A 27,659-nucleotide genomic window follows, 5' to 3' on the forward strand; every position below is an offset into this window, starting at 1 on the left:
TTATTTTCAATCCAGAAAGTCCTTGTTTCTAAGTAGCCACCAGGAATGCATTATCTACCAACAATAATACTGTATACATTATTATCAACATATATCAACAATTACCAGATTTGGAAATTGGGAGTTCTGGCTTGTTAAAGTCTTTAGGAAGATAATTATCACCTTCAGTTGAAACTGGAAAAAAGCAAAGAACCTCAAAATAATTTCACAGTATCCATACTGAAAAACATGGTTTTATTTATATATGTCAAGTTGCATAAGAGCTTTTTCATCTTATGATAGAATTGTTATACATGACCCTGCTATGAAAAATATATTCTCCTAGAAGAGTTTCAATTTTCCATACTGAGAATCAAGGGAAATTTTGGGTTTTAAGGTGTGCTATGTTCTGGTTGGAAAATACACTTAACATTCTACTCAGTCTTTTAATCTTCAGTAGAGGACCATCAAATAAAATTTCAATGTGCCTGGTTTGATGTATTCATGTGTACTTCTGTTCCTTTTTAGGCAGTTTTGTACAACATTCATGATTGACTGAATCTATTTAGAACTTATGCATTTTATAACTTCAACAAAGTCTGGATTTCATGTTCACTTCAAAAATGAACAATTAGAATAATACTAGACGGTAGAAAGAAGCATATTAAAAAAGGTATTGGTATTGGTATTTTATTATTTGTATGCCGCCCTTCTCCGGGAGGACTCAGGGCGGTGAACAATTCAAAGGGGGAAAAAAGGGGGAACATAAAAGACAAAATACAAATAATAAAAGTAGACAACAGTCGCACAACCATACATGTCGAGAGGGGAGGGAACTCATCACTCCCAGGCCTGCCGGCAAAGCAAGGTTTTGACGGCTTTTCGGAAGGCCTGGAGAGAGGTGAGGATCTGAATCCCTGCGGGGAGTTCATTCCAGAGGGCCGGAGCTGCCACAGAGAAGGCCCTCCCCCGGGTAATAGCCAGGTGGCATTGGCTGGTAGATGGCACCCGGAGGAGGCCAACCCTGTGAGATCTAATGGGTCTGTGGGAGGTAATTGGCAGCAGGCGGTCTCTCAAGTACCCAGATCCAATACCTTGAAGGGCTTTATAAGTTACGACTAGCACTTTGAAGCTAGGTCACTCTACCATGTTTCCTATCTGGTAATTCTGGCATGATGATGTAGTCAGGTTCTTTAACCTTTGGAGGAACCAATCTAGGTTTATGAGAGGCTAAAAGGAAGTGCAGTTTTAAATTAATCTACATTTGACAGGGTTCAAAATACCATGCTTTACTAATCATAACATATGAAATGATTTTCAACTGAAGAAGAAAGAATTCTCAAATCTTTTAATACTCAAAGGAAAATGGAGTTAACTCTCAGGAAAATAAAGATCAAAAGTAACTTGAAAAAAAGTGAATGTTCTCCCAATACTATGCATCTCTAAAGCTCTGCATATGGTCTTTGGGCATGACTTTCAAAGTTATGTTCAATCAGAAACTCCTTGTTTCTAAGTGTCACCAAGAGTGTATTATCTGTCTTTAAAGGGTTTTAATTTTCTATACATGAGGATCAAAAGAAAATTTTAATTATCCGGTATACTGTTTTCTATATTCAAAAGTGCACTAACATTCTCTTCAGTGTTATAGACCATTCATGAATGAATAATGTAGTTAGAATTTAAGCATGTAATCCTTTCCAGAATGTCTGGATTTTGTAAAATCATTGGATAAGATTACACTTGAGAGATGCAAGCACTAATTTTGCAAAGGATCATAAAGTAGTATGTAAAAAAAGGCACTCTACCATGTATCCTGTCTGGTACGTCTGGCATGGGTAATGGGCAATTTCAGGAAAATGAACATCAAAAGTAGCATGACAAGAAAAAAAACCATCTTTTAATACTATCCATCTGTGTGGTAAAGCTGTACATGTAATACATGGGCATGTCTTTCAAATTCAATTCAGTTCAGAAACTCATAGTACAGGCAGTAGATTCAAAATATTATGTGATGCTAATCATATGAGATGAAAGGGTTTTTAAGGAAGAATTCTCAAAGGCTAATGGGTAATTTCAGGAAAATGAACATCAAAGGTAGCATGACAAGAACTATCTGGTCTTCTAATACTGTCCATCTGTGTAATGAAGTTCTGCATATGATCCTTGCGCATGTCTTTCAAATTCTGTTCAGTGCAGAAACTTGTTACTTCTAATCAACTGCCAGAAATGCTTTATCTACCAACAATAACTAAAAATAGAATATTATCAAACTTATGAGAACATATAATTACCAGATTTGGTAATTGGAAGATCTGGTGTGGTCAAGACTTTAGGAAGATATTTATCATCCATTGCTGAAACTAGAAAAAAGGAAACAATCCCCAAATAAGTTCTCATTGTACATATCGAAGGACATGGCTACACACACACACACACACACACACACACACAGACACACACACACACAGACACACACACAGAGACACACACACGTCTAAAGCTATTTCATCTTAAATTGGAATTGTAGGCATGATACTACTATGAAGAAATATATTGCTTTAGATAGGTTTTAATCCTCTATAAAAGATGATCGAAGGAAATTCTAGTTTGTAGGATGTGCTTTTTTTGGTTGTAAAGTGTACCTCCATTCTACTTAGTGTTGTAGAGCATTCATGATTCAATAATATCGTTAGAATTTGTGCATATACTAATTTCCAGAATGTCTGGATTTTGTAAACCCTTTTGATAAGATTACACTAGATGGATGCAAGAACTATCTTGTAAAGGGTCAGAGAGTAGAACATAAAAAGGCACTCTACCATGTTTCTTGTCTGGTACTTCTGTAATGATGTAGCCAGGTTGTTTAACTTTTGATGGAACAGGGCTGGGTTCATAAGAAACTGAAAGGAAGTCCAAGTATAGAATTAGTCTGCAATTTGACAGGAAGTACGGGATTCAAAATACTGTGTGACCCTAATCATATGACATGAAAAGATTCTGAAGGAAGAATTCTCAAAGGATAATGGGTAATTTCAGGAAAACTGCAAGGAAGGCTTTATCTACCAACACTTCACATATAATTTTATCAAACATATGACAACATATAATTACCAGGTTTGGTAATTGGAAGTTCTGGCGTGGTCAAGACTTTAGGAAGATATTTATCATCCACAGTTGAAACTAGAAAAAAGCAAAGAACTCCAAGATATATTTACAGTGTCTATATTCAAAGAGATACTTACACTAATGTACCCAAGTTTTCTACAGGACCTTCTATCTTGAATGGAATACATGATCCTAAAATTAACTAACATATGGTATAGTATATAGTATAAATCTTTATTATGGTCAAAGACCAGCAATACACAAGACTTTTTACAATATGTTAAAAAGTACTGAAATTAAAATATTATTAAAAAGTATTGACATTAAAAGTGGATAATAACATACATGTTCTCAAATTGTTTGGGTCACTCCCTGGTTTACCTGGGTGCAAAGCTGATAAGTATGGGAGTTAATACAATGGTTCACAAATTGTTAGAGATATGTCCAAATAATTGGTACAAAATGACAACTATATTTCTGTAACCAATTTTTTTCTTGTGAACATTGCAGCAACATAGAACTTTGCCACTGCATACGTGGTAGCCGAATTTGTGTCCTGGAGGAGAAAGCCTAGATAAAAATTGTCTGCCCTCCCTGGCAATCTCTCTAATAAGGGGAGAATATTGGCAGACCTACAAACTCTGTATAGCTAACAGTGTAATAGAACATATAAGATATCTTCCACTTCTCCTTTACCACATATACAAATCCATTCTGCTATAGGTGTTCTCTTATACCTGCCCTGGAGGAGTGCTGAAGGAAGAATGTTAAATCTGGTTCTGAAGAAAGCTATTCTTTGTTTTGGGGAGATCAGGTCATTTAGATATCTTGCTGATTCCCATACACCCTGTTTGATTCTGTCCCTACTGTCAAGAGACAACCTATTTAGTTCTTCTTGGAACTCCATGTCCTTTATTCTATTGATTACTACTTGCTTTGCTTGATCAAAGCCTAGAGACATTAAGACATATGGCCTTAGATGAATTTTAAGCTTGGTGGAGGACCATCAGAGATACTTTTGGTGTACCTGGTCTGATGTCTTTGGGTTTGAATGTTCTATTTCTATTCTTTTTTCTACAGGTTTTACAGCATATATTTAGAACTCATGTTTTTATATGTTCAAGGAAGTCTGGACAGAGGTAGGTTACCATTTTTTTTACTACCAGTTTGGGTGAGCTCATTCATGCATTTCTGCACATGTGTGACACTTCTGCACATGTTCAGAAATGCCTGGCTGGGTGGGTGGAGCATCCCACCACTGCTACTACTGGTTCGGCCAATCCAGGCCCAACCAGCAACAACCCACCTCAGGTCTGTAGTTCATGTTCATTTCAGAAAGGAATACACTAGATAAATTCCAGAGGTAGAAAGATGCATGTTAAAAAAGTCACTCTACCATGTTTCTTGTGTGGCACTGCGGGCATGATGTTGTTGGATTCTTTATACTTTGGCGGAACAAGGCTTGATTTATAAGAATCTGAAAGAAAGTCCAGTCTAAAATTAATCTCCATTTGACAGCAAAATACAGCATTCAAAATACCGTGTAACTTATAAAGGATTTTGAATGGAAGAAGAAAGAATTATCAAAGGGTAATGGGAGTTAAACCTTGGGAAAATAAAGATCTAAATTAGCTTGAAAGTGTGAATGTTCTCCCAATATTATTCATCTCTAAGGCTCTGCATATAGTTTTTCGAAGTAATGCTCAATCAGAAACTCTTTGCTTCTAAGTAGACACCAAGAGTGCATGATCTACCAACTATCACTGTATATACATTTTTATCAACCATATGAGAAGACATAATTACCAGATTTGGTAATTGGAAGATCTGGTGTGGTGAAGACTTTAGGAAGATAATTATCCTCCTCAGTTGAAACTAGAAAAAAGCAAAGAATCCCAAGATATATTTACATTGCCCATATTCAAGGACATGGTTACACCTATGTACCCCAGGTTGCCTACGAGCCCATCTATCTTGAATGGAATTGTCATACATGGACCTACAATTAACTAACATATTAACTTAAAATGAATTTTAACCCAGAGTGGTGGACCGTAAAAGGAACCTGTGATGTGACTGGTCTGAGGTCTTCAGGTTTGAATGTCTGCTTCTATGTATTTTTGTACAATTTTTTACAGCATGTATTCAGAACTTATGATTTTATAATTTCAAGAAAGACTCGAGTTCATCTTCATTTCAGAAAGGAGTACACTAATTAAATACCAGAGGTAGAAAGAAGCATGTTAAACAAAGTCACTCTACCATGTTTCTTGTCTGGTACTGCAGGCATAATGTTGTCGGGTTCTTTATACTTTGGTGGAACCAGGCTTGGTTTATAAGAATCTGAAAGGAAATCCATTCTAATGTTAACCTAGAGCAAATTACAGGATTCAAAATACGGTGTTACTTATCAAAGGATTTTGAATGGAAGAAAGAATTATCAAAGGAAAATGGGAGTTAAACCTTGGGAAAATAAAGATCTAAAATAGCTTGAAAGAGTGGATGTTCTCCCAATATTATTCATCTCTAAAGCTCTCATATGGCCTTTTGAAGTTATGTTCAATCAGAAACTCTTTGCTTCTAAGAATTCTCAAAGGGTAATGGCATGTCTCGATTTTGCAAACACTTTCAATAAGATTACAATAGATAGATGCAAAAACCTATCTTGTAAAGAACCAGAGAGAAGAACATAAAAAACATCACTCTACCATGTTTCCTGTCTGGTACTTCTGCAATGATGTAGCCAGGTTCTTTAAATTTTGTTGGAACAGGGCTTGGTTGATAAGAAACTGAAAGGAAGTCCAGTATAAAATTAGTTTGCAATTTGACAGGGAGTACAGAATTCAAAATACTGTGTGACCCTCATCATATGAGATGAAGGAAGAATTCTCAAAGGATAATGGATAATTTCAGGAAAATGGACGTCAAAGGTAGCATAATAAAAACTATATGGCCTTCTAATATTATCCATCCGTGTAACGAAGTTCTACACATGATCCGTAGGAATATCTTTCAAATTCTGTTCTGTGCAGACACTCATTATTTCTAAACAACCACCGGGAATGCTTTATCTACCAACAATCATTCCACATATCACTTTATCAAACATATGAGAACATATAATTACCAGGTTTGGTAACTGGAAGTTCTTGCATGGTCAAGACTTTAGGAAGATATTTATCATTCACAGTTGAAACTACAAAAAAGCAAAAAACTCCAAGATATATTTACAGTGTCCATATTCAAGGACAGTTACACCTATGTACCCAAAGTTATCTATGAACCCTTCTATCTTGAGTGGTATTGTTATACCAGACCCTACAATTAAGTAACATATGGTCTTAAATGAATTTTAATCCTCAGTGGAGGACTGCAACAGAAATGTTTGGTGTGTCAGCTTTGAATGTCTCTTCAGTGTCTACTCTTTTTTATACAGTTATCTACAGCATATATTTAGAACATGAATTTTTTAATTTCAAGGATGTCTGGAGGTCATATTCATTTAAGAAAGGAATACACTAGATAAATACCACAGATAGAAAGAACATATTAAAAAAGTCACTCTACCATGTTTCTTGTCTGGTAGTGCAGACATGATGTTGTTGGGTTCTTTATACTTTGGCGGAACCGGGCTTGGTTTATAAGAATCTGAAAGGAAGTCCAGTCTAAAATTAATCTCCATTTGAGAGCAAAGTATATGATTAAAAATACTGTGTTACTTATGAAAGGATTTTGAACGGAAGAAGAAAGAATTTTCAAAGAGAAATGGGAGTTAAAATTTGAGAAAATAAATATTTAAAATAGCTTGAAAGAGTAAATGTTCTCCCAATATTATTAATCTCTAAAGCTCTGCATATGGCCTCTTGAAGTTATGCTCAACCAGAAACTCTTTGCTTCTAAGTAGCCCCAAAGAGCGTATGATCTACCAACAATCACTGTGTATATATTTTTATCAACCATATGAGAACACATAATTTCCAGATTTGGTAATTGATAGATCTGGCATGGTCAAGACTTTAGGAAGATAATTATCATCCTCAGTTGAAACTAGAAAAAAGCAAACAACCCCCAAATAAGTTCACATTGTACACTTGGACCTGGTTTCACCTCAAGAAGCCTAAGTGCTATTTTGTCTTAAAATGGAATTAACAGACATTAAACTACTTTGAAGAAATATATTGTCTGGAAGGATTTTCATCTTTATTATCCTGGGATCAAGGAAATTTTTGGTTTTTACGGTGCTATGCCTTCTGGTTGGAAAGTGTCCCTTCATTCTACTTGCTGTTGTAGAGCAATCGTAATTCAATAATATGCTTAATTCTTGTGCATATACACATTTCCAGAATGTCAGGATTTTGTAAACCCTTTCAATGAGATTACACGAGATAGATGCAAGAACCTATCTTGTAAAGGAGTTTAGTTTAGTTTTCCGTTATTTGTATGCCGCCCTTTTCCCTGGAGGGAGCAGAGAGTAAAAAGTAAAAACAGTTATTCTACCATTTTTCCTGTCTGGTACTTCTGCAATTATGTAGCCAGATTCCTTAATTTTTGGTGGAACAGGGCTTGATTCATAAGAAACTGAAAGGAAGTCCAGTACAAAATTAGTCTGCAATCTCACAGGAAGTACAGGATTCAAAATACTTTGTGACCCTAATCCTATGAAATGAAGGTAGAATTCCCAAAAAATAAACATCAAAGGTAGTATGACAAAAACTATCGGGCCTTATAATACTACCCATCTGTGTAACGAAGTTCTACACGTGATCCGTGGCTATATCTTTCAAATTCTGTTCCGTACACAACTGTTCTTTTTCTAAACAACTGCCAGGAATGCATTATCTACCAACAATCACTCCACAAATCACTTTATCAAACATATGAGAACATATAATTACTGGACTTTGTAATTGGAAGTTCTGATGTGGTCAAGACATTAGGAAGATATTTATCATCCACAGTTGAAACTACAAAAAAGCAAAAAACCCTAAGAGAGTAGAATGTAAAAACAGTTACTCTACCATGTTGCCTGCCTGGTACTTCTGCAGTGATGTAGCCAGATTCTTTAAATTTTGATGGAGCAGGGCTTGGTTCATAAGAAACTGAAAGGAAGTCCAATATAAAATTAGTCTGCAATCTGACAGGGAGTACAGGATTCAAAATACTGTGTGACCCTGTGACCCTACTCCTATGAGATGAAGGTAGAATTCTCAAAGAGTAATGGGTAATTTCAGAAAAATAAATGTCAAAGATAGCATGACAGGAACTATCTGGCCTTCTAATACTGACCATCCATGTAACAAAGTTCTGCACATTATCCTTGGGCATGTCTTTCAATTTCTGTTCTGTGCAGACACTCGTTATTTCTAAACAATCGCCAGGAATGCTTTATCTACCAACAATCACTCCACATATCACTTTATCAAACATATGAGAATGTATAATTACCAGGTTTGGTAATTGGAAGTTCTGATGTGGTCAAGACTTTAGGAAGATATTTATCATCCACAGTTGAAACTAGAAAAAACCAAAGAACCCCAAGATATATTTACAGTGTCCATATTCAAGGACCTTATTACAACTATGTACCCCAGATTGCCTACAAGCCCTACTATCTTGAGTGGAATTTTTGAACATGGCCCTACAATTAACTAAAATATCATCCCTAGATGAACTTTAATCCTCAGTGGAGGACCGTCAGAAAAATATTAGGTTTGTCTTCAGGTTTGAATGTCTACTCAATGTCTACTCTTTTTTTGTACAGTTATCTATGGCATATATTTAGAACTTATGCGGTTTATAATTGGAAGGAAGACTGGAGTTCATGTTCATTTCAGAAAGAAATACACTAGACAAATACCACAGGTAGAAAGAACATGTTAAAAAAGTCACTCTACCATGTTTCTTGTCTGGTAGTGCAGACATGATGTTGTTGGGTTCTTTATACTTTGGTGGAACCAGCCTTGGTTTATAAGAATCTGAAAGGAAGTCCAATCTAAAATTAATCTCCATTTGACACCAAAGTACAGGATTAAAAATACTGTGTTACTTATGAAAGGAAGAGGCAAGGAAGAAGAAAGGAAGAAGAAAGAATTATCAATGGGTAGTGGGAGTTAATCCTTGGGAAAATAAAGATCGCAAGTAGCTTGAAATGGTGAATGTTTTCCCAATATTATTCACCTCTAAAGCTCTGCATATGGTCTTTCTAAGTTATGCTCAACCAGAAACTCTTTGCTTCTAAGGAGCCACCAAGAGCGCATTATCTACCAACAATCAATGTATATACTTTTTATCAACCTTATGAGAACACATAATTACCAGATTTGGTAATTGGAAGATCTGGAGTGGTCATGACTTTAGGAAGATAATTATCGTCCTCGGTTGAAACTAGAAAAAAGCAAACAATCCCCAAATAAGTTCGCATTGCACACTTGAACATTTTCACCTGTTGAAGCCTAAAAGCTATTTCATCTTAAAATGGAATTAACAGGCATGACACTACTGTGAATAAATATATTGTCTTCAAAGGATTTTGATCTTTCATATAGAGAGATCCAGGAAATTTTTGGTTCTCAATATGCTCTGTCTTCTGGCTGGAGAGTATCCCTTCATTCTACTTGATGTTGTAGAGCATTCGTGATTCAATAAGATGTTTAATACTTGTGCATATATCAATTTCCAGAATATCTGAATTATGTAAATCCTTTCTATAAGATTACAATAGATAGATGCTAAAACCTATCTTGTAAATCAGAGAGTAGAATGTAAAAACAGTTACTCTACCATGTTGCCTGTCTGGTACTTCTGCAGTGATGTAGTCAGATTCTTTAAATTTTGATGGAGCAGGGCTTGGTTCATAAGAAACTGAAAGGAAGTCCAGTACAAAATTAGTCTGCAATCTGACAGGGAGTACAGGATTCAAAATACTGTGTGATCCTACTTCTATGAGATGAAGGTAGAATTCTCAAAGAGTAATGGGTAATTTCAGAAAAATAAATGTCAAAGACAGCATGACAGGAACTATCTGGCCTTCTAATACTGACCATCCATGTAACAAAGTTCTGCACATTATCCTTGGCATGTCTTTCAAATTCTGTTCCGTGCAGACACTCGTTATTTTTAAACAATCGCCAGGAATACTTTATCTACCAACAATCACTCCACATATCACTTTATCAAACATATGAGAATGTATAATTACCAGGTTTGGTAATTGGAAGTTCTGATGTGGTCAAGACTTTAGGAAGATATTTATCATCCACAGTTGAAACTAGAAAAAACCAAAGAACCCCAAGATATATTTACAGTGTCCATATTCAAGGACCTGATTACAACTATGTACCCCAGATTGCCTACAAGCCCTACTATCTTGAGTGGAATTTTTGAACATGGCCCTACAATTAACTAAAATATCATCCCTAGATGAACTTTAATCCTCAGTGGAGGACCGTCAGAAAAATGTTAGGTTTGTCTTCAGGTTTGAATGTCTATTCAATGTCTACTCTTTTTTTGTACAGTTATCTATGGCATATATTTATAACTTATGCCGTTTATAATTGGAAGGAAGACTGGAGTTCATGTTCATTTCAGAAAGAAATACACTAGACAAATACCACAGGTAGAAAGAACATGTTAAAAAAGTCACTCTACCATGTTTCTTGTCTGGTAGTGCAGACATGATGTTGTTGGATTCTTTATACTTTGATGGAACCAGCCTTGGTTTATAAGAATCTGAAAGGAAGTCCAATCTAAAATTAATCTCCATTTGACACCAAAGTACAGGATTAAAAATACCGTGTTACTTATGAAAGGAAGAAGCAAGGAAGAAGAAAGGAAGAAGAAAGAATTATCAATGGGTAGTGGGAGTTAATCCTTGGGAAAATAAAGATTGCAAGTAGCTTGAAATAGTGAATGTTTTCCCAATATTATTCACCTCTAAAGCTCTGCATATGGTCTTTCTAAGTTATGCTCAACCAGAAACTCTTTGCTTCTAAGGAGCCACCAAGAGCGCATGATCTACCAACAATCAATGTATATACTTTTTTATCAACCATATGAGAACACATAATTACCAGATTTGGTAATTGGAAGATCTGGAGTGGTCATGATTTTAGGAAGATAATTATCGTCCTCGGTTGAAACTAGAAAAAAGCAAACAATCCCCAAATAAGTTCACATTGCACACTTGAACATTTTCACCTGTTGAAGCCTAAAAGCTCTTTCATCTTAAAATGGAATTAACAGGCATGACACTACTGTGAAGAAATATATTGTCTTCAAAGGATTTTGATCTTTCATATAGAGAGATCCAGGAAATTTTTGGTTTTCAATATGCTCTGTCTTCTGGTTGGAAAGTGTCCCTTCATTCTACCTGATGTTGTAGAGCATTCGTGATTCAATAAGATGCTTAATACTTCGTTATATACCAATTTCCAGAATGTCTGGATTTTGTAAACACTTTCAATAAGATTACAATAGATAGATGCAAAAACCTATCTTGTAAATCAGAGAGTAGAATGTAAAAACAGTTACTCTACCATTTTTCCTGTCTGGTACTTCTGCAGTGATGTAGCCAGGTTCTTTAAATTTTGATGGAACAGGACTTGGTTCATAAGAAACTGAAAGGAAGTCCAGTACAAAATTAGTCTGCAATCTGACAGGGAGTACAGGATTCAAAATACTGTGTTAACCTACTCCTATGAGATGAAGGTAGTAGAATTCTCAAAGAATAATGGGTAATTTCAGAAAAATAAATGTCAAAGATAGCATGACAGGAGCTATGTAGCCTTCTAATACTGACCATCCATGTAACAAAGTTCTGCACATTATCCTTGGGCATGTCTTTCAAATTCTGTTCCGTGCAGACACTCGTTATTTCTAAACAATCGCCAGGAATGCTTTATCTACCAACAATCACTCTACATATCACTTTATCAAATATATGGGAACGTATAATTACCAGGTTTGGTAATAGGAAGTTCTGATGTGGTCAAAACTTTGGGAAGATATTTATCATCCACAGTTGAAACTAGAAAAAAGGAAACAACCTCAAGATATATTTACAGTGGCCATATTCAAGGACCTGGCTACACCTTTGTGCCCCAGATTGCCTACAAGCCCTACTATCTTGAGTTGAATTGCTAAATATGGTCCTACAATATCATCTAATACAACTAATATAATCCCTAAATGAATTTTAATCCTCAGTGGAAGATTGTCAGAGAAACGTCTGGTATGTCTTCAGGTTTGAATGTCTACTCAATGTCTACTCTTTTTTTGTACAATTTTGTACCACATGTATTTAGATTTAGGCGTTTTTAATTTCAAGGAAGTCTGGAGTTCATGTTCATTTCAGAAAGAAATACACTAAATAAATACCACAGGTAGAAAGAACATGTTAAAAAAGTCACTCTACCATGTTTCCTGTCTGGTAGTGGGGACATGAGGTTGTCGGGTTCTTTATATTTTGGCGGAACCAGGCTTGGTTTATAATAATCTGAAAGGAAATCCAGTCTAAAGTTAACCTACATTCGAAAACGAAGTACAGGATTCAAAATACAATGTTACTTATGAAGGATTTTGAATGGAAGAAGAAAGAATTATCAAATGGTAATAGAGTTTAACTTTGGGAAAATAAAGATTTTAAGTAGCTTGAAAAAAAGTGAATGTTCTCCTAATATTATTCCTCTCTAAAGCCGTGCAAATGGTCTTTTGAAGTTATGTTCTATCAGAAACTTACTTCCTTTAAGTAGCCACCAAGACTTCATATTTACCAACAATCATTTTGTATACATTTTTATCAACCATATCAGAACACATAATTACCAGATTTGGTAATTGGTAGATCTGGCGTGGTCAACACTTTAGGAAGATAATGATCATCCTCAGTTGAAACTAGAAAAAAGCAAACAACCCCCAAATATGTTCACATTGTGCACTTGGACATGGTTTCACCTGTAGAAGCCCAAGAGCTATTTTATCTTAAAATGGAATTAACAGACATGACACTACTTTGAAGAAATACATTGTCTTGTAAGGATTTTAATCTTTCATATCCAGAGTTCCAGGAAATTTTTGGTTTTTATGGTGCTATGTCTTCTGGTTGGAAAGTATCCCTTCATTCTACTTGATGTTGTAGAGCATTCGTGATTCAATAAGATGTTTAATACTTGTGCATATACCAATTTCCAGAATATCTGAATTATGTAAATCCTTTCTATAAGATTACAATAGATAGATGCAAAAACCTATCTTGTAAATCAGAGAGTAGAATGTAAAAACAGTTACTCTACCATGTTGCCTGTCTGGTACTTCTGCAGTGATGTAGCCAGATTCTTTAAATTTTGATGGAACAGGGCTTGGTTCATAAGAAACTGAAAGTAAGTCCAATATAAAATTAGTCTGCAATCTGACAGGGAGTACAGGATTCAAAATACTGTGTGATCCTACTTCTATGAGATGAAGGTAGAATTCTCAAAGAGTAATGGGTAATTTCAGAAAAATAAATGTCAAAGACAGCATGACAGGAACTATCTGGCCTTCTAATACTGACCATCCATGTAACAAAGTTCTGCACATTATCCTTGGCATGTCTTTCAAATTCTGTTCCGTGCAGACACTCGTAATTTCTAAACAATCGCCAGGAATGCTTTATCTACCAACAATCACTCCACATATCACTTTATCAAACATATGAGAATGTATAATTACCAGGTTTGGTAATTGGAAGTTCTGATGTGGTCAAGACTTTAGGAAGATATTTATCATCCACAGTTGAAACTAGAAAAAACCAAAGAACCCCAAGATATATTTACAGTGTCCATATTCAAGGACCTGGTTACAACTATGTACCCCAAGTTGCCTACAAGCCCTTCTATCTTCAGTGGAATTTTTGAACATGGCCCTACAATTAACTAAAATATCATCCCTAGATGAACTTTAATCCTAGTGGAAGACCGTCAGAAAAATGTCAGGTTTGTCTTCAGGTTTGAATGTCAACTCAATGACTACTCTTTTTTGGTACAGTTATCTATAGCATATATTTAGAACTTATGCCGTTTATAATTGGAAGGAAGACTGGAGTTCATGTTCATTTCAGAAAGAAATACACTAGACAAATACCACAGGTAGAAAGAAGATGTTCAAAAAGTCACTCTACCATGTTTCTTGTCTGGTAGTGCAGACATGATGTTGTTGGGTTCTTTATACTTTGGTGGAACCAGCCTTGGTTTATAAGAATCTGAAAGGAAGTCCAATCTAAAATTAATCTCCATTTGACACCAAAGTACAGGATTAAAAATACCATGTTACTTATAAAAGGAAGAGGCAAGGAAGAAGAAAGGAAGAAGAAAGAATTATCAATGGGTAGTGGGAGTTAATCCTTGGGAAAATAAAGATCGCAAGTAGCTTGAAATAGTGAATGTTTTCCCAATATTATTCACCTCTAAAGCTCTGCATATGGTCTTTCTAAGTTATGCTCAACCAGAAACTCTTTGCTTCTAAGGAGCCACCAAGAGCGCATGATCTAGCAACAATCAATGTATATACTTTTTTATCAACCATATGAGAACACATAATTACCAGATTTGGTAATTGGAAGATCTGGAGTGGTCATGACTTTAGGAAGATAATTATCGTCCTCGGTTGAAACTAGAAAAAAGCAAACAATCCCCAAATAAGTTCACATTGCACACTTGAACATTTTCACCTGTTGAAGCCTAAAAGCTATTTCATCTTAAAATGGAATTATATTGTCTTCAAAGGATTTTGATCTTTCATATAGAGGGATCCAGGAATTTTTGGTTTTCATTGTGCTCTGTCTTCTGGTTGGAAAGTGTCCCTTCCTTCTACTTGATGTTGTAGAGCATTTGTGGTTCAATAAGATGCTTAATACTTGTTTATATACCAATTTCCAGAATTGGATGGATTTTGTATACACTTTCAATAAGATTACAGTAGATAGATGCAAAAACCTATCTTGTAAATCAGAGAGTAGAATGTAAAAACAGTTACTCTACCATGTTGCCTGTCTGGTACTTCTGTAATGATGTAGTCAGGTTCTTTAAATTTTGATGGAACAGGGCTTGGTTCATAAGAAACTGAAAGGAAGTCCAGTACAAAATTAGTTTGCAATCTGACAGGGAGTACAGGATTCAAAATACTGTGTGAACCTAATCATAATAAATGAAGGGATTTTGAAAGAAGAATTCTGAAAGGGTAATTTCAGGAAAATGTATCTCAAAAATAGTATGACAAGAACTATCTGGCCTTCTAATACTATCCATCCGTGTAACCAAGTTCGACACATGATCTGTGGGCATGTTGTTCAAATTCTGTTCTACACAGAAAGTCCTTATATCTAAAAAAAAAAACCCACCAGAAATTCTTTAACTACCAACAATCACTTCACATATCAATTTATCAAACATGTGAGAACGTATAATTACCATGTTTGGTAATTGGAAGATCAAGACTTTAGGAAGATATTTATCATCCACAGATGAAACTAGAAAAAAAGCAATGAACCCCAAGATATATTTACAGTGTTCATATTCAAGGACATGGTTACACCTATGGACCCCAAGTTACATACAAGTCCTTCTACTTTGAGTGGAATTGTTATACCAGATCCTACAATTAAGTAAGATATGGTCTTGGATGAATTTTAATCTTCAGTGGAGAACCGTCCAAGAAACTTTTGGTGTGCTTGATGTCTTCAGGTTTGAATGTCTACTCAATGTCTACTCTTTTTTTGTACAGTTTTATACAATATATATTTAAAATATGTATTTTATAATTTCCAGGTTTGGTAACTGGACTTCATGTTTATTTTAGAAAGGAATGCAGTAGATACATTTGAGAGGAAGAAAAAACATGTTGAAAAGTCACTCTACCATGTTTCTTGTCTGGTAGTGCGGGCATGATGTAGTCAGGTTGTTTATACTTTGGCGGAACCGGGCTTGCTTTATAAGAATCTGAAAGGAAGTCCAATCCAAAATTAATTTCCATTTGACAGGAAGTACATGATTCAAGATACGATGTTACTTATGAATGGATTTTGAAAGGAATAAGAAAGACTTCTGAAAGCGTAATGGGAGTTAAAACTGGGGGGGGGGAGATCAAAAGGAGCTTGAATGAGTGAATATTCTCCCAATATTATTCATCTCTTAAGCTCTGCATATGATCTTTTGAAGTTATGCTTTGTTTCTAAGTAGCCACCAACATGATCTACCAACAATCACACTGCGTGCACTTTTATCAACCATATGAGAACACATAATTACCAGATTTGCTAATTGGAAGATCTGGCGTGATCAAGACTTTAGAAAGATAATTATCATCATCATTGAAACTAGAAAAAAGCAAACAACCCCCAAATAAATTTACAGCGTATATATTGAAGCACATTGTTACACCTATGCACCCCAAGTTGCCTATGTGGCCTTCTATCTTGAGGAAAAATTGTTATAATGTATTTTGTTAGATGAATTTCAATCCTCAGTGGAGGATTATAATTTTAAGGAAGTCTGGAGTTCATGCTCATTTCCAAAAGGAATACACTAGATAAATTCCAGAGATAGAAAGAAGCATGTAAAAAAAGTCACTCTACCATGTTTCATGTCTGGTACTTCTGGTATGATGTTGTCAGGTTGTTTAAGCTGTGTTGGAACCGGCCTTGGTTTATGAGAAGCTGAAAAGAAGTCCTGTCTAAAATTAATGTACATTTGACAGCAAAGTACAAGATTCAATATACAATGTTATTCTAATCGTATGAAAGGATTTTGAACTGAAGAAGTAATTATTCTCACAGGGTAATGGGAGTTATACCTCAAGAAAATGAATATCAAAAGTTACACGATACAATAAGCATGGTTCCTAATACTATTCATCTGTGTATTGAAAGTCTACGTATCATCATTGGTATCTCTTTCAAAGTTACAGCCAGTGCAGAAATTCTGTGTATGTACATTGCTACTGGGAATGCATTCTCAGGCACAAACAAAATTCAATTTTATCAAACATATGAGAAGCCATGATTACCAGGTTTGGTGATTGGGGATTCTGATGTGGTCAAAACTTTAGGAAGATAATTATCATCTTCAGCTGAAACAGAAAAAAAAGCAAACAATCCCAAAATAAATTTATAGTGTCCATATTGAAGGACATGGTTGCACTTATGTATCCTATGTCTCTTACAAGGTCTTCTCTGTCATTATGCATGGTTCTATTATGAAGTAATGTTTTGTCTTAGATTAATTTTAATCTACAATACAGGACTATTAAAGAAAGTTTGTTGTGCAAGGTGTGATGTCATCAGATTTGAATGTGTACTGGTAATTCTATTCTTTTTTATTCAATTTTGTACAGCATTCATGATTGAATGAATATATTTATAATTTCAAGGAAGTCTGGAATTTATGTTCATTTCAGAAAGTAATACACTAGATAAATTCTAACATGTTTCGTGTCTGGTACTGCTGACATGATGTGATTGGGTTCTTTAAACTCGGCAGAACCAGGCTTATATTAAAAGAAGTTGAAACGAAGTCTTGCCTAAAATTAATTTACATTTGAAGGGGAAATACAAGATTCAAAATACCATCTGATAGAAATCATATCTTTGGAAGGGTTTTGAAGTGGAGAATAAAATTTCTGAGAGAGTAACACTGTATATGTGAAGCCCCATGAAAAATAATTTCAAGAAAAGCCTCAAAAAGGAATATTTATTGTTGGATTCTTGAAATATTGTGGTTAAAGTAAATCTTTGCATATGATCAACAAGCATGTCTCTCAAAAAAAATTTTAAGTCTTAAATCTACTTGTTTCTAAGTAGCCATGGAGAATGCATTATCTAACCAGCAATCACAATGTACAAAATTTTATTAAATATAAGAACATATAATTACCAGGTTTGGTAATTGGAAATTCTGGTGTAGTCAAGAGTTTAGGAAGATAATTATCATCATCAGTTGAAACTGGAAAAAAAGCAAACAACCCCAAATATGGATTTCATATTCATATAATATAAGAATACAGTAGATATATTCAAATAGTTATCTTGTAAAGTAGAAGGAATAAATATTTAAAAATCATTATACCAAATTTCCTGTCTGGTTCTTCTGGTTTGGTATAGTCGAATTCTTTAGACTTTGATGGAACAGGATTTATTTCTTTTGAAGCTGAAAAGAAATCCAGTTGAGAATTAATTAATACAGTATCTTGAAAGGATGGTAAATGGACTCTCAATTTGGTAGGTCATATTAATATTCAAACTATTTCTTAAATAACCAAAGTTTGAACCTGTAAGGGAATTGACTTCTAAAATACTCTCCGGAAAGAAAAAGACAGTTAAGTGAAAGAATAGTATTGAATATAATTTTAAGAAGAGATATTTGAATTGTTTAATACATTGGTTTCAAACTTGTGATGTCACTTTGTCATCACGTGACATATTGTGACTTTCCCCTATTTGTTAAACTGGAGTGGGCGTGGCCAGCATGTGACGTATGCAGGCCGTGGGCTGCGAGTTTGACACCCCTAGTTTAGTATGAGTTACACATTATTATTTCAAGGACAATGAATTTTTTTAAGGTTCTGAATTTGCTGAGGACAATGACCTTTTGATGTCTAACATGTTTACATTGTGTCAATTTATAAATAAATTTTCCTGCATTGTCTCAAATTTGAAGTACACAATTTACTATGACATTGTAATTAATCGTATTAGCTTTGTTTGCATTCACCATGTAAAATTATATTAGCTTTGTTTGCAGTCACATTTCCCATTTAAGTCAAGTTTTGCTTGTTTAAATATTGTCTTGCTTGTGTTTTATTACTATATATAAGTTAAAGAGAACTTGATTCAGATTTATATGCATTCCAGATACTTATACATTAATGGCCACATCAATGCATTCACAACTAATTATCACATGACATAAAATTTCAGGAAATATTGAAAAACACATTATTACCATGCTCAGTAAATTTGAGTTTTGGTGTGGCTATTAGAAGGAAACTTTCTTCCTTAGTGCAAACTTGAAATAAACAAAGTATGTTAGGATTAAATAGTATATTTATATCCAATCTCTTAAACCTAGGTCATGTGCTTTCAGTTATTGAATGTGATCATAGCTGTTATTTATTAAGGTGTACTGCATAAATGTTTATTTTGCAATATGTTGGATAAGATCCAATGTGCAAAACTCAGAATGAGGGTGAAAATAAACAATAAAAATCAAGACTCTTGTCACTGCATTTCATTAATGATTTTTCAAAATTTTATAACATTTTAATGAAGCCTGAATCTCATATTGGGGCCTTTGAAACAGTATATACTACTAGAGAATATTTCAAAAAGATATACAAAAAATACGATAGTTAAAAAGTCAGTCCGCCAGGTTTCCTGTCTGGTATTTCTGGCATAGTAAAATCATATTCTTTAATTTTTTATGAAACAGGGCTTGGTTCATAAAGGTAATGTTTACAAGCCTCAAATTTGACTTGAAATGTTAGTAACATATTATACATGTTTTTTAAAACATATTTCTTAGACTGAAGTTGAGTTCAATAAACAGTAGAGGATTTTGACTACAAAAGTATGTCTCACTGATAGTACCAAAGTTTTAGGGTAATGTTTATCAGGTGAAGTACAAAACTTTCCCTCTTAATTTTTTTTGCTTATGTGACTTTTTATAGTCATTCTCAAATATTAGACTGTACTTTCTTCAGAACATAATCTCAATCTTTTAGAAAGTTATTTTGTTTGAATAATCAGTTGAGTTACTTAATGTATTTGCAATATTCTACACTAATTAAGATGACTATTGTATTCTGAAACATTTTTTTGGACTGAGATTTAAAGTAAACAATATTTATTTATGAAAATAAAAATAATTTAGCAGATTATTTTGGAGCTCTTAAATTATGATTTACTAAGTGTGATTGGTGGCGGTCTTTGAATTTTTTTTAAAATGATGATCAAATTATAGCAACTATTGCAATTTAGTTGCTAATTAGAAACATCCAATGCAATTATTCATAGATTGAAGTTTTTTCTAGTAATATATTGAACTTTTTTCTATTAATCTGGTTTCAATTATTCCCTTCTTGCTTGTAGTTGTGTATCTGGTTTCAATGTAAAGATGGTCCAATTAGGGACAAAAATTACAACAGATTAAGAGCAGAGGTCGGTTCCTACCGGTTCGGCCCGGTTCAGCAAGGAAGTGGCAGTAAAACTGATCGAACTGGCAGCAAAACAATCTGGAACCCACCCCCGATTAAGAATCAAGTGCACATTATGTTTTTCCTCTTACTTTACTAAATCTACTCATCCAATAGGTTAAGCATATGCCTAATTCTGTCAGACATGGAATCATGGTCTCTATTATTTTCACCCTACCATATATTCAAATGCCATTTGATATTCTTACTCACAATGTTACCCAGATTTGGCAGAATTCAATAGAATGCAACAGATAGATTCATAGTTTATAAACTTTAAGGAATCAAATACCTCTTTTAATCATTATATAAGGAATACACAGTATTTAAATAGCTAATAAAATGTTAATGATAAATAAATTGCATGAGTAAAACATATGATTAAATAATAAATATAATGGATGGATGCATATGAGTATGAGAAAAAAGTAATATGTGAATTAGGAGTTGTTGAAGTAAAATATATGTTACCCATTGTTGCCACTGGATGTCCATCAGTGACAGATATCTTTGTTGAAGCAGGAAGTGGAATCAATTTGTTGGTAACTGCTGGAGTATAAAAGATATCATACTGAAACAGAGGAAAGAAATCTAAGGATTCAGGGTTTTAAGTCTGGTATTTTTCATGGGATGTTTTTAATGGCATATTATTTGTGACAGGCAATTAAAATATAATCAGCTAATTAATATTGTATATTATTCTGTAGATTTCATATAAGTTGTATATGATTCTGGAGATTTAATATTTAAGATTTCATATAAGTTGATTTCATATAACTTTCTCAAGAATAATGCCAAATCAGTACATTGGAAGCATTTAGCATATTCATTTATAGACTCAATGCATTTACTATCTTAATCCAGATTTCTAGATGGTGCACAGTAATATTACCATATAACATATAACATACAGAAAATAAGATACAACATATATCATATAACATCACAAATACATGACATGATGTAACCAATTTCTACACCCATGGTTCCACAATTATCAGTCCCCAAAGGCCTTCCCAAAAAACCTAAATACTACTTGAAAGTCATTGTAGTGGAATGTTATTGTGTTTTATTACAATTACATATTACAATTTGTGGGTGGTCTTAAAGAAAAACTTCATGTAGAGTAAAGTACAATAGTCTAGTTACAATATGACAAGAGCACAAAAGACTATCCTAAGGACCAGGGACGTGCAGTCACTAGAAGCAAGGGAGGCATGGCCTCACCAGTCAAGAGGAAAAGGAAAGAATTTTAAAGAATTTTTTAAAAATAATTAAAGCCAAGGTAGTTGCTGCCAGATTCCAAGTCACAGTGACTTGGAATCTGCTTAGTGTTAGGAGGAGGCAAGAGAACTATGGGCCTCCTGGGCATAAGGAATTTTTCGCCTTTTAAGAGTTGAGCAAGAGTTAAAAAGCAAAAAAAATTGTATGCAAAGGAGGCACGTGATTCTCCCGCCTCCTGACCTGGGAGCAGCGAATCATGCCTTCCTTGCAGTTGAGCGACTATGCAATCTAGCAGCAGGAGCCTTGCTTGTGTTGGAAAAGTTCATTCTCCGAGCAAGTTCAACTCTCCACTTTGCATCGCGAGAGCCGCCAAGAGCAGAACCATCAGAAGACTTAGAGGTCTCTTATTTCAAAAACTCTCCCTTAAGAATGATTAAGTCTGCATTAAGACATTATTGTTATTATCATCCCTGACATGGGAAGTTAAAGCAATCTGCATATGGAAGCCACTTGGGAATTTATGGCCAACAAACATGGTAAGTGAATATGGGGCTACTGAGAAGTAAAGCCCACAGACTTAACTGCTGGGCTGGCTGCAGCCGGGGCAGTGGGCGGGTGGTGGCTTCGGCGGTGGTGGGGCATCTTGCATCGGGAGCCGACCGGGAGCCGCCAAGCGCCTTTGCTGCAGACCGGGTATGGTGCTGGGCAGCTCAGCACCATACCTGGGTCTGCAGCAAAGGCGCTAGGCAGTTCCCACGATGCAAAGTGTCCTGCCACCACCAAGGCCGGCATTCATGTCACCGCCGATGCTGCCGCCCGCCCGTGGCATCGGCGGTGGCGTGAATGTCGGCCTCGGCATCGGCGGGGCACTTTTCATTGCGGGAACTTCATCGGCTGCCGCTGCTGCTTCCTCCGCTGCTGCCGCTTTCCCCTCTACCCTAGCTGTGGCTTACGCTGCGTTCAGAGTGCTGCTCTTTCGGAAAGCCCCGCCAAAGCCCCAGCACTGTGTCCGCTATAGAGCGGGATGCGTCCCTCCTGTATGGCAGACACAGTGGGGCTTTTGGAAAGCCCCGGTGCTGGCAGACATAGGGCGGTAGACATATGGTGGTTTTTGCCCGCTTGCCTCAACAGCCATAAAGCTCACCGCACGTCACTGCTAAGGACATCATCTTCCAGGTAAGGCCACAATTGGCATACCAGTTGAAGCTGGGTAAAGGTCTGCCTGACTTAATTTCTATCTGCTCTTTGAACAGGAACACTGAGTCTAGAAGGAGCCTCTTTGGAGACAGAGATAAAATTGTAACGTAATTCTCATGTACTGCTATTTGCAATTAATCTTTAACAAAATTATTGTCCAATTATATTAATTCAGTAATTTCATGATAGCACAAAAGATGTTATATGAATGAAATCTTACTGGATTTCTAGATAAGTTTAAAAAAACGCTATAATTAGTATATTTAATTTCATGTTGCAATGTTATATAATAAAAACAATGTGACATGTTCTGTTATTATGAAATATTTGTCCAAAACAATAAAAGGGAAAGCTTGATCTATGCTGTGGAACAAAACATTTATAGGAAAGTACATAGCAATTACCCAGTGTAATCTTTGGCTCTTCCAGATGGGGAAGGAATTGGGGCTTGGAAACAGGAATTTTTTGCTCCCTGGGAACTGAAGGATAAAAAGTAAAAATGACAGTTTTTTTTTTAAAAAAGCACTATGCACTCAGAACTGCTTCTTTACAAGCATTTTTGAACTGTATGAGTATCCTACTGTAACAGAAATTTGTGCACATCTAAATCCAAAATTATATAAAATTATCACATATGGTTAAGAAATAGGAATTTATACATTGGTTTTATTTGTATTTTAAAGCTTTGACTTCCCTCTTTTTTCCAAATGGCAATTTCTGTTGCAACAAAAGAAAATGAGCTTGCTTTTTGAACAAAGTAATTAATGAAATGCAATCATATCAGATTGTTTAGAAATACGTTTTATTTATTTTAAAGAACTTTACTTTTCTATATGTACAGTTTTATATGTATAGCATTTGGCTTACTGATTTAGCCTTAATTGGTTTTTGGAACCTGATCATTACTACTATTACATCAAACTAGTTGAATTTATTAGGCCCAATCCACTATTTAAATCCACACTCAGAATCACAGGTCCTGAGTGGCTATTCAATCTAACAAACATACATACTGTACAGGGCGGGGCATAACCTTTTCCTAGGGGGTCACAGCAACACTTGTAATAACAACACAAATAATTCATACACCATTCGAAAGCCCATCAAAAACTGAGTTTATTGACACGATTTAATAGTCAGTATGACCACCATTAGCCCTTCGAACAGCATTCAAACGAGGTGGATAAGAACACAACAAATCTTCAAACAGTTCCGTTCGATTTTCCAGATTTTTCAACACAGTTTCCAAATTCATTCTCAAAGTTTCAACCGAATATCGATTTTGACCTTGCTCCTGAATCATCAGAGCTTCCACTTCATCCTTAATTATGGCCCCAATGTTCTCTGCCGGATTGAGATCTGGCGAATTTCCCGGCCAGACGTCATTGCCCCAAAATTCGACATTGTTTTCCTTTAACAATTGCTGAGTCGCATTTGCACGCATGCAAGGAGCTTTGTCATGAAGAAAGACAGCCTCACCAATCACCAAGACATTGTCTGGATCACTGAGAAATGGAATGACATTCTCCAATAAAATTTTCTCACGGAAATAACTGCCATCCCAGGATTCCCCTTTATCCTTCAAAACCCAATGCAGTTTCTTGGCTGTGAAAATGACGAAAATCCCGATGCAAGTCGGATTGCGAACGATTTGTCGATATCGTTCATGTTTGGCGATGTCGTCGACGTCTTTAGCCCAAATTCGATCGTTCTGGAAATTCGGTTTTCGAATGGCATAAACGAAGAATTCGTCAGATGGCGCCAAATGAAGAAAATCTTCCTCGGTCCATTCAGACAACCAATCGCACAACCAAAGCCGATCTTGAACGTGTGTTTGAGTTTTCAATGGTTTGCAAATGACGTGGAATGGCTTCAAACCTTCTCGTTCTCGATATCGGCCGATTGTCCTTTGATCAACTCGTTTTCCACGAATTTGAAGGATTTCTTGGGCCACTTTTCGGTTTCCTTTTCGTTGTTTGTGACTGCCAGTTGCAATGATGGCTTTGCTTTCTTGGGACAGTTGCAGAGGACGCCCTTCTCCAAATTTTGTGAAACATTCTTGGGCTGTTTTGTTCCAATTATCAGTAACCCAATCCGGATGACGTTTCAATTTGTTTGCAATCCATTTTCGATTGATAAACGTCGCTCCAGCATCGCGAGCCTCTCGAAAGGCAATGCATTTTATTCTGTCAATGATCCTTTGTTCTTCCGAATCGAATTTTCCAGCCATTCTTAAAGCAAATTTAACATTTAATAGCTCATTCAATTCAGTTTTTTATGGGCTTTAAAATGAGGTGTCGCGGAAGTTGTAAACTGCTGTCGATCTTGCTGTGACCCCCTAGGAAAAGGTTATGCCCCGCCCTGTATGTAAAAATGCATTTCTAAAAGCTTTGTCTTTATCAAAGTTCAAATAGACAAGGTAGAATTGTTAGGGCCAAATCAAGGTAACTTGGAAGTTTCAGTTTTACTAGTGGGCTATGAAGAGTTTCTATGACAGAAAAAAAGACAAAATAATTCACCCAATCTATTTTTTGTTCCAGTAGAAGTTAGCATAGACTCATCACCCAATACTTGTTAAAAGTCACGAAAATGATTCCTTATTCTCTCTCTTAAGATTAAGATTTAAGATTTAGTTTATTTGTATGCCGCCCTTCTCCGGGAGGGACTCAGGGCGGCGAACAACTCAAAAGGGGAAAAGGGGATACAAACACAATACACGTAATTAAAATACACAAGAGTCATACAGCCATACAAGTCGAGAGGGGAGGGGAACTCATCAACCCCCAGGCCTGCCGGCACAGCCAGGTTTTGACGGCTTTCCGGAAGGCCTGGAGAGAGGTGAGGGTCCGAATCTCCGCGGGGAGTTCATTCCAAAGGGCCGGAGCTGCTACAGAGAAGGCCCTCCCCCGGGTGGTAGCCAGATGGCATTGGCTGGTAGACAGAACCCGGAGGAGGCCGACCCTGTGCGATCTAACGGGTCTATGGGAGGTAATTGGCAGCAGGCGGTCTCTCAAGTACCCAGGTCCAATACCATGAAGGGATTTATAAGTTACGACTAGCACTTTGAAGCGTATTCGGAGACTGATTGGTAGCCAGTGCAGCTCGCGGAGGATAGGTGTAACGTGGGTGTACCGAGGTGCACCCACAATCGCTCACGCGGCTGCATTCTGGACGAGTTGTAGTCTCCGAATACTCTTCAAAGGCTGCCCCATGTAGAGCGCATTGCAGGTGTGGTGTGTGACTTTCTCTTATAACCTAATTTGTTTGGTTAAATAATAGCCAATTCAACAATTCAAAAATAAAAAATATTGACATATAAATCCAATAAATAAGCAAGCAAACAGACAGACATCATTCTGAATGATGAGAATAAGAGAATAGCTAGCTAGATAACATGGCAGTTTAAAACATTTGATTAATGAAAAGCTGTCCAAAAAAGCAGCAAATGACAGCTATCACGTGTAAATAATGGTAAACAGTGTGGGACTTTAGCAAGTATCACTATGGTTCAAATTAGAAGTATAAGATGATCAAATCTGATACGAAGTATGATTTCCATTGAGGATTCATCACTTGAAGTCAGATGTAAAACCAGGCAAAGAAATAGCACAGCCAACTCAGGCATAAGATAACAGCAGGTACACCATGGCCAGACAAAGACCACACACTACTATTATGGAAATAGTCCACTTATGTAATATCAAAAAATATATGCAAATTATGGTTTCCTGCAATTTTATGTAAACGTAATTATTTTTTACCCATTGTTGTTCTTGGCAATTCTGGGATTTTAAAAAAGCTAGATGCAGTGGTTTTCTGTTGTGATTCTTTTTCTGCTAATGAAAAAAAAAATAGAAAAACATCATTTGGGAATTAGATACTATCACATAAAATATTATTCTAGAAGCTGATTTTTGTTGCAGCTATGGCTATTTAGCATCTACTGTAAAAGAACTTATCTCTTCATGGTGAGATATTCACTTTCCATGAAAGCAATTTATGTTCCTAGAGAGAAAGATATATTGCACTGGCCTAAGTTAAACTCTTGAACAACTATTAACTTAGTATATGGAGGAGAGATAGATAATGTGCTATGATAGGTAATACTTATATAATTCTAATTTCCCAAAAGCCAACTGCCTGTTATCCATTTATATGGTCCACATGTCATGTAACAGAGCTACAAAGAGTTTAAACATGAAAGACAAACTCCAAAAACTCAAAATCACCAGAAAGATATACAGTAGATTTAGCTATCTTCACCAGGAATTTGTAATTTTGTGAAATTACAAAAAATGAGTCTTTTTCTAACAGTATAAAATTACCCACACCAATATTAGATAATAATTGTCTACTGTTAGAAAAAGACTCTAGATGTATGCATGAGTAGCAACAAGAAATTGAGGCATGTGTTTCATGCTTAAATTGCCTTGGTAATTACATTTGAGAATGTGAACCACTGAGATATTGTGATAATTAGAGAATATAGGCTTAAATTGGAAGTATTCTCTCTAGAATTGGCTTCAGAGCCCAATGGAATTCCCATTCAGTAAAAAGAAATTGAAAGTAAAATGGCCAAAATAATGATGCTCTATGGTGAGCATTATAATACTGACCAATGTATTTGAAAAGACATTGAAAAAGATACAGGACAGTTGCCCTGCAAGAAAAGACATTTTTGGGGGCCTTTTAAATTTAATTTAAAAAGAAGGTGGAAAAAATATGTGATATTTTAAATTGCATGCTTGATAGAGAAAAGATATTATGTTTCTCTTACAATGTATCTCCCACCTTACTAAGAGAATCAAAATGATAGAATAAAATACTTAATTAAATTAATGGAATTTTATGTCAAAGAACTTGTCTGAGGATCAGTACAAGTGGTTCTAAAATTAGATACATTTTAGAGATTAGATTAGATAAATGTATGGAAA

At 35.6% G+C, this 27,659-nt stretch overlaps 1 protein-coding gene across 1 annotated transcript in view; it reads right to left on the reverse strand.

Moving 5' to 3' along the window:
- The window catches only part of ABI3BP (ABI family member 3 binding protein), a 144,446-nt gene that overhangs the window by 48,859 nt on the left and 67,928 nt on the right, over positions 1–27,659 (reverse strand). The window contains exons 17-48 of the mRNA XM_087721379.1: positions 26,487–26,561; positions 23,130–23,204; positions 20,776–20,853; positions 18,180–18,260; positions 17,988–18,056; positions 17,122–17,184; positions 16,691–16,771; positions 15,975–16,055; positions 15,099–15,179; positions 14,662–14,730; positions 14,240–14,320; positions 13,792–13,860; positions 13,374–13,454; positions 12,907–12,975; positions 12,497–12,577; positions 12,041–12,109; positions 9,865–9,945; positions 9,400–9,468; positions 8,979–9,059; positions 8,530–8,598; positions 8,103–8,183; positions 7,582–7,662; positions 6,652–6,732; positions 6,212–6,280; positions 5,793–5,873; positions 5,347–5,427; positions 4,891–4,959; positions 4,481–4,561; positions 3,091–3,159; positions 2,799–2,879; positions 2,271–2,339; positions 106–174 (exon numbers count right to left, since the gene is read on the reverse strand). Coding sequence (XP_087577505.1) covers positions 106–174; positions 2,271–2,339; positions 2,799–2,879; positions 3,091–3,159; positions 4,481–4,561; positions 4,891–4,959; positions 5,347–5,427; positions 5,793–5,873; positions 6,212–6,280; positions 6,652–6,732; positions 7,582–7,662; positions 8,103–8,183; positions 8,530–8,598; positions 8,979–9,059; positions 9,400–9,468; positions 9,865–9,945; positions 12,041–12,109; positions 12,497–12,577; positions 12,907–12,975; positions 13,374–13,454; positions 13,792–13,860; positions 14,240–14,320; positions 14,662–14,730; positions 15,099–15,179; positions 15,975–16,055; positions 16,691–16,771; positions 17,122–17,184; positions 17,988–18,056; positions 18,180–18,260; positions 20,776–20,853; positions 23,130–23,204; positions 26,487–26,561 — 2,415 coding nt within the window. The remainder of the gene's footprint in view (positions 1–105; positions 175–2,270; positions 2,340–2,798; positions 2,880–3,090; positions 3,160–4,480; positions 4,562–4,890; positions 4,960–5,346; positions 5,428–5,792; positions 5,874–6,211; positions 6,281–6,651; positions 6,733–7,581; positions 7,663–8,102; positions 8,184–8,529; positions 8,599–8,978; positions 9,060–9,399; positions 9,469–9,864; positions 9,946–12,040; positions 12,110–12,496; positions 12,578–12,906; positions 12,976–13,373; positions 13,455–13,791; positions 13,861–14,239; positions 14,321–14,661; positions 14,731–15,098; positions 15,180–15,974; positions 16,056–16,690; positions 16,772–17,121; positions 17,185–17,987; positions 18,057–18,179; positions 18,261–20,775; positions 20,854–23,129; positions 23,205–26,486; positions 26,562–27,659) is intronic.

Source organism: Thamnophis sirtalis, unplaced genomic scaffold, assembly GCF_051295495.1.
Source record: "Thamnophis sirtalis isolate CommonGarterSnake01/CBP01778 unplaced genomic scaffold, rThaSir2_p1.2 scaffold_8, whole genome shotgun sequence".
NCBI classification, from domain to species: Eukaryota; Metazoa; Chordata; class Lepidosauria; order Squamata; family Natricidae; genus Thamnophis; species Thamnophis sirtalis.